The 10883-nt window shown below is 55.6% G+C and overlaps 1 protein-coding gene across 3 annotated transcripts in view; it reads right to left on the reverse strand.

Annotated features, from left to right (window-relative positions):
- Window positions 1-10883, reverse strand: part of Sgta (small glutamine rich tetratricopeptide repeat containing alpha) — a 17349-nt gene that overhangs the window by 1789 nt on the left and 4677 nt on the right. For 2 of the 3 annotated variants that reach the window (XM_029542579.1, XM_029542580.1), the window contains exons 2-11: window positions 6787-6922; window positions 5464-5570; window positions 5241-5328; window positions 3984-4083; window positions 3457-3561; window positions 3139-3277; window positions 2688-2750; window positions 1954-1991; window positions 913-1002; window positions 623-744 (exon numbers count right to left, since the gene is read on the reverse strand). In XM_029542579.1, the coding sequence (XP_029398439.1) occupies window positions 627-744; window positions 913-1002; window positions 1954-1991; window positions 2688-2750; window positions 3139-3277; window positions 3457-3561; window positions 3984-4083; window positions 5241-5328; window positions 5464-5570; window positions 6787-6886 (948 nt within the window). In that variant the 5' untranslated portion in view covers window positions 6887-6922 and the 3' untranslated portion in view covers window positions 623-626. The remainder of the gene's footprint in view (window positions 1-622; window positions 745-912; window positions 1003-1953; window positions 1992-2687; window positions 2751-3138; window positions 3278-3456; window positions 3562-3983; window positions 4084-5240; window positions 5329-5463; window positions 5571-6786; window positions 6923-10883) is intronic. The other variant, XM_021205212.2, reaches the window with a different exon arrangement.

Raw genomic sequence — 10883 nt, forward strand, 5'->3', positions numbered from 1 at the left:
AGAGCCCGAGGTCCACCCACACACACAGAGCCCGAGGTCCACCCACACACACAGAGCCCGAGGTCCACCCACACACACAGAGCCCGAGGTCCACCTACACACACAGAGTCTGAGGTCCACCTGCATTACTGAGATTAAAAAATGACAAAACGGCCCTGCGTGGTGGCACATGCCTTTAATCCCAGCATTTGGGAGGCAGAGGCAGGTGAATTTCTGAGTTTGAGGCCAGCCTGGTCTACAAAGTGAGTTCCAGGACAGCCAGGGCTACACAGAGAAACCCTGTCTCGAAAAAAAGAAAAACAAAAAACAAAAAACAACAAAAAAAACAAAAAACAAAAAACGGGGCTGGAGAGATGGCTCCGCAGTTAAGAACACTGTTCTTCCAGAGGTCCTGAGTTCAATTCCTAGAAACCACATCCATCATAACCATCTGTAATGGGTGTGTCTGAAGTGTGCTCATACACATTAAAATAAATAAATTAAGATATTTTCTGAATGACAAAATGGTAAAGGTGGGGACACCATGCCACTCTGGACAGAAAATGCCCTGCCATGTTAGACAGGAAGACTTCTTACAGGTCCTGACAGGACAGGACAGGACAGACAGCCGTGGGAGCCTCACCGTGTCACTCTTGCTGCTCCTCGTGGCTGGCGCTGGGCGTCCGGCTGCGCACCACCTGGCTCCGGATCTGCTCCACAAACTCTGGGTTCTGCTGCTGCATCTGCTGTGCAAACTGCTGGCCCCTGTGGATACCCAGAGATAGACGGTGCTTCGCCACCCCTCTGGGCCCCTCCACTAGGCTGTCCTCCCACTCCCTCCCCTCCTCCGGGACCCCCTCGCTCACCCCTTGCTCGCTCGCTCACTCACACCAGCCCCTTCCCAGCCAGCAGAGTCACAAGAGCAATACTCACGCCTGGATGAGGCTGGCCAGGTCACTCTGCTGCGGACTGCTGCCTGGCGTGCCCAGAGGGTTATGGCCTCCAGAGATCATGCCCGACATGCTGCAGGAGAAGGGATTCAACACAGGCCCACAGCCACTGCCCTCCACCTCCCACGCCTCACGCTCACGCCCCTTCTTTCTCAGGTTCTGAGTGAAGGACTGTGGGGAGCTGCCAGGAAGTGGAGTAGACCGTGGAGACCCCGTGGAGAACAAGCAAGGAACACCAAAGCTGGTGTTGAGGAAACCCTGTATGGCCGGGGAGGGATCCAGAGCTGCGCCCAGCGAGACAGAGCTGCTCTGGCGCTCCGTATCTGGGAACAAAACTAACGCCACCACATTCACAGTGTCAGGACAAACAGCTTATGACACACTGAAATATTACATATCCTTGAGCAGGAACATGGCTCTGACACACTGTAACACAAAGGACACCAAGAATGCTGTGTCAATATGAGAGCCAGACCCAAAATGATGAGAAATGTCCACAACAGGACACTGTAAAGACAGAACATCAATATGGGGAAAGCACTGGACAATGGCTCATGGGGACAGAGGGCTCTCCAAGTAGACAGTAGAGCAGTTGCATGTATGACACTGGCCTAGATGACTTTATCCAGCACTCCTGAGTTCAAGGTCAGCTTGGTCTACACAGAGTTCTGCCAGCTGTAGGTACATGGTGGGACCCTACCTCAAAGCGTTAATATTAAAAAAACTTTGTCTTTCTCTCATCAAAACAAATTAAAAAATAAGAATTAATAAGTAAACAGAGAATGGTCCCGCAGTTAGAGCTCTGGCTGCTCTCTGGAAAGACCAGGTTCACATGCCCTGCAGAGCGGCCACAGCCACCTAACACCAGTTCCAGGGGATCTGATGCCCCCATCTGGCCATATTGGAAACTGCACACACATAGTGCACAGACTTACACACACACAAAGTAAAAGTTAAAAGAAACAAACGAATGTCCCTGTCATTTGTGTTCTAGGTACAGAAGGACCAGAGCAGGGTCACTTACAGCTGCTGTAGCTGGGGGCTGTTCATTAAGCTTGAAGCCTAAAGAGAACAGAAGGCACAGGTGTCAGGAACCTCCCTAAGGCAGAAACACAGACAGACAGACAGACAGACAGACAGACCCTCCTATTAGCTCTCCCAGACACTAGCTCCTCCTCTGCAATGCTGAGGTGGGCTCTGCTCCTCACACCCTACATACAGGACACCAGAGCCGTGCCCAAGCCCCTGCTGTGTTGGACAGGTCAGTGTATAACCCAGGCTGGCCTGAACTGGTCATCCTGTCTCATGCCCCAGTGGCTCTCAGGCCTGTACCACCATGCCTAGCTGAATTCAGCCTTGCAAACAGCCACGTTTGCAACCCAGGGAGCCCTGGACTGCACAAATGATGCTTCAATCACACACAGAGAAGGCCCCGTGCAGCCACACCCCACTCCTAATGGTGTGCCCATAAAGCACTGTCTCTGTTAGCCCTGCTGCAGAAATAATGCATTCAGCAAGGATGTTCAACAGCCCCTACTAGCTGATGCTGCAGCGCCCACAATGCAGAAAGCATGCTGAGACAGCCAGGAATGGCCTCACCCAGCTGTGGCCTTGCAGGGACCCCAGCAGGGGTGCTGTGCCACAGGCATGCTCACTCCCTGTGGGCCCTGGATGTTCTCATTAGATGCCTCACCAGGAGGCAGACTCCTGGCAGGGACCCTGGCCTAGGTGGCAGAGGAGCTGATGGGGTGTGCCTACCATGGTGATGAAGTGTGGGTTGTTCAGCAGGCCAGCGATGTCTAAGCTGCCCACGCCGCCCGTCTGCAGGAGAAGTATTGGTTAGGCTGGTCACTCTGGGGGAAGATGGCTGGCTGCCCTCAGGAAGCCCTACACTCCCCAGGGAGGGTGCTGCCAGGAGGTTCCCAACATCCCGCCTGTCACTGACCACACTGGGCAGCCTGCACCATGTCTGTGGCCATCATATTTGTTACCACCTCACAGACCAGAGGGTCCCTGCCGTGTGTCCCCAGCTCCGTGGGTGACCCACATGGTCCAGCGTTCTGCCCTGCGTCTGAGGACCCAGCATTAGCCTCTGAGCATCATCCATGCATGTGCTTCTAACCACAGCATCCAAGGTGCCCTCCCCAGCCTCCTCAGAGCAGGGGCTCCAGCCTGGCCTCCTGTCACCCCTCCTGAGAGATGGGCTCACAGGGCTCGGCGCCTCCCGTAACTTCAGCTCTGCAATCTTGAGGTTGGACTTGTATGTGTCGTTGTCAGGGTCCAGCTCCAGGGCCTTCTTGTAGTACGCCACAGCCTCCGCATGCTTGTTCAGGCTGGACAGGGCAAGGCTGGGGACAAAAGTGTGCCAGGGGAGCCATGATTCGGGCTGGATGGGACCTAGTGCCAACCCACCCTGTCCAGGCTGGGGAAAACAATGAAGCCACACAGGAGGACAGAGAGCCACGCAGGCAGGGGAAGGGCCCACGCAGGTCACACAGTGTGACCCACGGCAGATCGCTGCACTCACCCCATGCGGCCATAGGCCTTGCTATACCCAGGGTCGATGCCAATGGCGCGCTCACAGTCCTGCACGGCCCCCACATAGTTCCCCAGCTTGCTGTAGGCTGCAGCTCTGGGGAGAGGAAGCTGTCAGTTGGGGACTCCTGGGCCCTCCACAGGAGGCCTCTCCAGGAGCTGGTCTGTGGCAGAAAAGTGAGTACTGTAGCCCAGCGCCCCAGGACCACAGAGGCTCGCAGCCCACACAGGCCTTGGCAGGTGTGTAGGGCTCCCTGAAACCCTGCCTCCTCACAGCAAGCTGAAGGAGATGATGGCAGCTGAGGAGCAGCAGCCTGCATGCCCACCATTGCCACGAGGGCAGTACATCTGCACTGTCCATCTGTCTGCTGGGCGGGGCTGACCACACAGCTCAGGGTCCCGTGTGCACCATGCCACTTCAAAATGTTGCCACACCTGACCTCCGCCCTTCGCACAGAGCCACACCTACCCCATCGCTCACCCCCATCGCTCACGGGCACCCTCCAGCCCCACCCGCACCTGTTACAGAAATAGACAGCATTGGCAGGGTTGAGCTCAATGGCCTTGCCGTAGAGGTGCACAGCCGCCTCAAAGTTCTCCAGCTTCATCTGCTCATTACCTGCAGGGGGGAGAAAGAGGCAGTGGAGCCCAGGCTGGCCCATGCTGCTTCGAGCTGGCCCATGCTGCCCATACAACACCTATCTCCTCTGGTCTAAGATTTCCAAAGGGAGATCTGATCCCGAGGTCACACGGGACGTTTTGTTTTCAGGGGAGGGCCATGCATCCTAGGCTGTCCTCAAACTCCTGATATAAGCTCCTGACCCTCCCTGCCTTCACCTCCCCGCGTGGGGACAACAGATGTGACATAAGCCTGGTGAATGTGGTATTGGGGACAGACGCCAGCTTTGTGTGTGCCAGGTGCACGGTGGCAGAGCAGGGTGCATGGCGGTCCACTGCTGCATCTGGTGACAATAACAAGAATCCAGCTTACACAAGCTTGTTTTCCAGCCAAACACATCCTATGCAGAGCCATGGACAGGGAGGGTCAGCCTGGGTTAAATGCCAAGACCACCTGCCTTCTGGGAGCCACACCTGGCCTGTGATCGAGGCCAGGGCCTGCCCGAGCATGTGGGCTGGGGTTTCCTGACCCGTTACCCACACAGGCCATGAAGCTTTATTTTCCCTGCTTCCGTGTTTTGAGACAGGGTCTCACTGTGTTGCTCTGCAGACCAGCTGGCCTTGATCTCACAGAGACCCACCTGCCTCTGCCTTCCATGTACTGGGATTAAAGGTTTGAGCCACCAAACCAGGATCTTTTAATTTTTAAAAATATCTTTTTTGTTTTGTTTTGGGGACAAAGTCTTATGATGAAGTTCTGGGTGGCCTAAATGCACAATGTGGACTGGGCTTGATTTGAAATCACAGAGATTTGCCTAAGTCTGCCACTTTAAAGCATAAATATATATTCTGAGTGGGGTGTGTATGTATGTGTGTGTGTGTGTGTGTGTGTGTGCGCGCGTGTGTGTGCGCACAGTGCCCACAGACACCAAAAGGGGGCACTGGATGCCCCAAACCTGTGCTTAGAACCAGCCGTGAGCCAGCTGCCTGAGAGAGCGTGGGAAGCCATCGAAGGCCCCTGCAGAAACAGTGCATTTCTAACTGCCACACCATCTCTCCAGCTCCCCAGTCCTGTCCCCACCACTGGGACCTGGCTGACCTGGGCCGCATCCCTACAGCACTTTGCCCAGGCACCATGGGGACACCTGTCTCCCTCACCTTCTGTTTTGAGGCGCTCTGCCTCAGCTGAGTCCTCCTCAGAGGGTGGTGTTCTGTCAGGGGCCCGCCGGTCCTGTGGCATCTCCTGTTGGGGGTAAAACAATCCCACTGTGCCCTGCCATACCTGCCCTGCAGGATGCCACACGGCTCAGAGCGCTGTCAAGCCTCAGCACAGGGTGGCACATTGCCATCGTGGGCACAGTCAAGGGAAGCCCAGGCTCACCTTGCTGGCAGTGGCTGCTTCAAATATCTCTGGCAGGGTCTGGGGGAGAGCAAGGTCACTGTCTTCCAGCGTCACCCCGAAGGCTGTCTCCAGACACTGGATGGCAACTGTGTAGGATATGAGATAAGCCAGCCTCACTGGAGCTCACGGGAAGCTCTGGCACCTTCCATTTTTCTCGTGATAGACTCTCATGTAGCCCAGGGTATCCCTGAACTCTCTACATAGGCAAGCATGTCCCAGAAACCCTGATCCACCTGCACCCACTTTCTGGGTGCAGGGATAAAAGGTGAGCACTACCACACCTAGTTTGAGCGGGAACGTCACACAAGCTGGGTAAGTGCTCTTCCCAGCAAGTGCCAGCACAGCCCTCAGGAGTCTCCAAACGCCTTATGCACCTGGCCCTGGCCCTCAGTCCTTCTCAGTCCCCTCCAGCCAGCCTCTCAGACACACGTGCCCACACCACACACGTGCTGACAGCAGGAGGCAGGCACGTGGGGCCTGAGGTGGTGTGTCCTCTGGGGTCACAGTGCTGGGGTTGGCTCTGACCTGGACTATCAGCACAACCTACGGTGGAGAGGTTAGTGTCCCTATGGCCTGGGGTAGTGGTATCCACACTGTGGATCTGCAACTCCTGGAGACAAACTGCTAGACTGCAGGGAAGCTGACTATGACAGGAAGCGAGTAACTTGAGCTTCCAGAAGCCTCTTAAACAGACCGGCTGTAGCAGGCCCTCTCACACACATAAGCAGGAAGGATGGCTCAGCTTCAGAAGTGTGAAGTTTTGAGAAAGGCCTTTGAGGCCTGCCCCACTGCCTGCAGGCTGTGCTCCAGGGTTGGGGTCTGGGAGCTGCCACCAATGCAGGGGCGGGCTCAGGGGGACAGTTGTCTTTGAGTGGTTTCTGCTCCTGTAACCACTCCTGTAATAGTGGTTTCTGGCCCAATAGACTCATTGGCTGACCAAGCTGGGCTTTGGTGCTGTCTGTTTTGGTTCATCACCGGCTGAGGCAAACCCATTTGTCACACCTCCCCAGGAATCGTGCTACACAATGAGGGAGGTAGGAGCTGCGCACAGGAACTACTGTGCACGCCAGGGGCTAAGGAGCATGAGACCGCTCCTCCACTGCCAACAGGAACTAGGGACTCAGTCCACAGTCAGAAATAAGCAGCAAGGGAAGTGAGGGCACCAGCGCGGTGTTGGGGCCCATCACTCCCATGAGCCAAGGAAGAGTACAGATGCCCAGGCTGGGCATGCAGGCCAGCTGCCTTGCTTCTGTGGCATCCTGAGCCCTAGCAGAGGCTGGCAGGGCAGCAGCCCACACTCACCTTCTAGGCTCTCCTGGGCGTCAGACGAGAGCCCACCGTGCCGCAACTGGCCATGGAGGAACTGGATGATGGCATAGGCCAGGCGCTTCCTGTTGTCCATCTCGAGACTGGTGAGGTGACACTGCTTGCTCAGGATCTGTGGGGACAGCCCAAAGTGCCAGGTGAGGAACCAGAGATGGAGGAGATCTGTCCTTGACTCATGGGTCCCAGACCCGACCACTACCAGAGTCCAGGAGAACTGGTTATTTCCAGTGTCAGGACCACCATACGGAGCCTTCCTTCTTCCTCCGTGACAGGTGGGGACACCCTGGGCATGGAGCCACAGACCTGTCTGCCACAATGCTAGGGAGGAGGGCTCGCCTTGAGCTGACAGTGTTGCCTCTGGGCACTCTTTCCTCAACTTACCCTTTTGTAGTGTACCAGCCAGTCAGCGCCCGCAGCACACAGTGAGCAGGGCTATTTTCTGGGATCCCAAGGTTTTGGGACACCAGCTCCTCGACCCACCCTATACCCAAAACTTGGGGGGTGCTGCAGCTCACGGCCCTGGTCCGCAAGGTGCACTATGTGGTGACACCAGGACAATTCTGGACTCCAGAGGGACAGTTGAAGGTGGCTCTCCTGACCACGTCAGAGTGACTTCAGTCCAGGGAACCTTCAGAGGCAGCAGGTGAGCCAGCAGAGAGTGGGCACAGTGTCAAGGCCACATCCCTGAGCCTCAGAGGGAGCCATGAGGGGTGGGCTGACACTGACAGGCACCCTCAGAGAGTGTTTGGACCCCTGTACAACAGCAGATACCACAGGACAGAGTCGAGAGAGGGCAGAAAGAAAGACACTTGGAAGCTCGAACCATGCCAGTTCAGATTTGTGGCCTCTCTTGTCTAAGAAGAAATTGGCCTAAAGTTTTGGCACCTAGCATACGATCACATGACAGCCACCACAGTCCTGCATGTAATGGAGAGGCCAGTATGGCTCTGGGTCACAAACCACAGGCATGGGGCAGCCAATAGTGAGAGGCTGTGGACCTCTGCTCCACGCCAGAGCCCAGTTGTGGCGCCTGTGAAGTAGAGTTGACGAACTTCACATCCACCCAAGGGGACGGTCGAGCTCAGCACCCCATCCTGAGCACCCCCGAGGCGGACGTATTCACAGGTGCTGGGTATTCAGATTCTGGAATGGAGGTGGAGATGTGGGGCACATCCTTCTGTGCCCCCTCTCCCCCGTGCACGGCAGGCCCCTTCTGCCCTTGTCCTGAGCACTCTGGAATGGAAGAGTTGCTCTAAGCAGGGTGGGGTGTTGGCCAACCACAACAGACATGCTTGTGTGAGCCAGGCACCCCGGCGAGGACTGTACCAGTTACTACCACTTTGCTATGCTTTCAGCCTCTCACCTAGCACATAAGAACATTCTAGAAAGCAGTCTTGAACCAATACCCAAGAGGAGCAGAATCCGATCTGAAGCTAACACACATTAAGAAAGCATCATGGGGGATTGCTCCCAGGCTGGTACCCACAGCCACGGATCCCACAAGCAGGCCACATCACCTGCCACAGTGTCCCCTAAGCTTCTAAATGGAGACCCCGAGCCCTAGAGGCCTTTAGAGACAGAGTCTTCATAGAGGTGACCAGGTTAAAGTGACCAGATGGGTCCTGATTCAAGTTAAAACACAAAAAGGAAAAATTTAGATGGGCACTGGCACAGGCCTGTGATCCCTGGTCCTCGGGTGGCTGAGGCAGGAGAATAATGCTAAGTTCAAGGTCAGTCTGAGTTGAGCAGTAAGGACTGGCATTGTGTGTGCTAGTGCACATCTATTCCCAGCACTGGGGAGGCCAAGGCAAGTCGACTGCTGGGAGTCAAAGGTCAGCCACAGCTACACAAGGAGACTCTGGCTCAAGACACATAGGCAGATACAGGGGCAAGAGTGGGGAAGGGCTCAGAGGCTAAGCTGCTCTTGCGGAGGATCTGCACCGCCAGTTCCTAGCACCCACAGCTCCAGCCCCAGGGATCTTACACCCTCTGCTCTAGATAGAGGCACACAGATAAACAAGCTCTGAAATCCAGCAGGTCACGGGGTGCTGTTCAGTCCCAGTTCTTGTCAAGCATATACCAACTATGGGACCCTATCCTCAAAACGCTAATATAATGGAGATATTTGAAACCCTCTCCCATGGGGACCACTGTATGAAGATGGGGTGGGCCTGCAATAGCTGCTCCCCTCAGAAGCAGTCACCCAGGCTCTGAGATTGCAAGAGTGAACTCTGTTCTTACACCCAGAGGACACTCCGTCCTCCCACCAGCACCAAGAGGCAATTGCTCTATGTAATTGCTGGCTCAGACCTGTCCTCAGGGACCAGTTGTAAGGACAGATGGACTACCAGGGACACAACCTAGGGATCAAACGAGGGTAGTGGGCTGAAGTCAGAGGCCAAAGCTGGACCTTCAGCTCCTCCAAAAGGAAGTCTCTCCACACAAGCATCCACTGGTCATGAGCCTGCCAGGCATGATGGACCCACCTCTCATCCCAGCACTCTGGAGCCGAGGCAGGAGGACAAGCTCTAGGCTGGCCTGGGCTATGGTGAGACCTTGACTAAATAAACAAATAAATGAATAAAAATAGGACCAGCGGGCCAGAAAGGTGGCTTAGTGGGTAAGCGAGCTTGCCAAGCCTGGCAGCATAGCTCCATCCCTGGGTCCCACATGGAGGAAAGTGCTGACTTCTGAGCTGTCCTCTGACCATCACATAGACAGCGCCACAGCACCTACACATGCACACAACCGTAAATAACTAGGGCTGGAAGATGGCTTAGAGGGCACAGTGCTTGCTCTGCAAACGTGAGGACCTGAGTTCAAATTCCTAGCATCAATGTATGAAGGAAGGCACAGTGATACACTATAACCCAGGGCTGGGGTGGTGACAGGGAACCCTGGGTGATGTCTGAGCAGGGAGTTCCTGGTCTGGAGTGGGCTAAGATGAGGGATGCATGCCCCATCAGAGAGCATCTGTCCTCCATGGAGGATGTGGAGGTCCTCAGGGAAAGGGGTGGAGCTTGCTGTTGCAGTACCAGACCTGATGTGTGGGTCTTCTGTGACAGCATGGGTCTGTGGGCCAGCTACTGACAGACACTGTCACCACTCAAAAGGGAACAGTGGCCCTGACAAGACCCCATCCCACCCAGCTGTGAACCAATGACACTTGGGGTATGAATCACCTCCCCTGGGGGTGTCTAGCACCTGACATCCATTGACCTCCCTCTGTGTTCGGGAAGGTTCTGGCTAAGGGACAAGACTCTCAAAGGCCTATTATCTCAGAACAGTGTGGGCTTTATGAGTGCAGCTGCCCACCAGCCAGGCATGGTCTGGTGTGTGGGGCACAGGGGTGAGGGGTAGCAAGACCGAGTCCCAGAGTTCCCCTAGATAGAAGGAAATTTAGCCCCTCACAGCTGTCTGCACACCTCTTTCCCCCTCCCGTTCTTTCTGACATAGTGTGGTCACCCAGCCTCAGATTCACTGCCCCTTGCCTCAATCAAACCCCAAACCCTGGGACAGGCTAGGTGGCCAAGTGGGTAATAGACCCTGCTAGGCAGGTGGAAGGCCCTGATTCAGGTTCCCAGCACCCACCCAATACGCTGGCTGTGGTTGTATGAACAGACCAGTAACCTTGGTGCCAGGTGCATGAGTGGACACAGGAGATGGCTGGGTTTTGCTGGCCACCAACCTAGGTCCAGGGTCAGAGGTGCCCTGCCTGAAGGGAAAAGGCTGAAAAAGTCTGAGGTAAGCCCCTTCAACAAATCAAGTTCCATCCTAGCTTATGCAGGTCCAAACCCAACCCAGCACAGCTCACAGGTGTCCTTCCCTAGGCCTGTGACAGCTCACTAGCGTCCTTGCCTAGGCCTGTGACAGCTCACTAGTGTCCTTGCCTAGGCCTGTGACAGCTCACTAGCGTCCTTGCCTAGGCCTGTCACAGCTCACTAGCGTCCTTCCCTGGGCCTGTGACAGCTCACTAGCATCCTTCCCTGGGCCTGTCACAGCTCACTAGCGTCCTTCCCTGGGCCTGTCACAGCTCACTAGCGTCCTTCCCTGGGCCTGTCACAGCTCACTAG

The sequence above is a fragment of the Mus pahari genome, chromosome 9, assembly GCF_900095145.1.
Source record: "Mus pahari chromosome 9, PAHARI_EIJ_v1.1, whole genome shotgun sequence".
Lineage (NCBI taxonomy): Eukaryota > Metazoa > Chordata > Mammalia > Rodentia > Muridae > Mus > Mus pahari.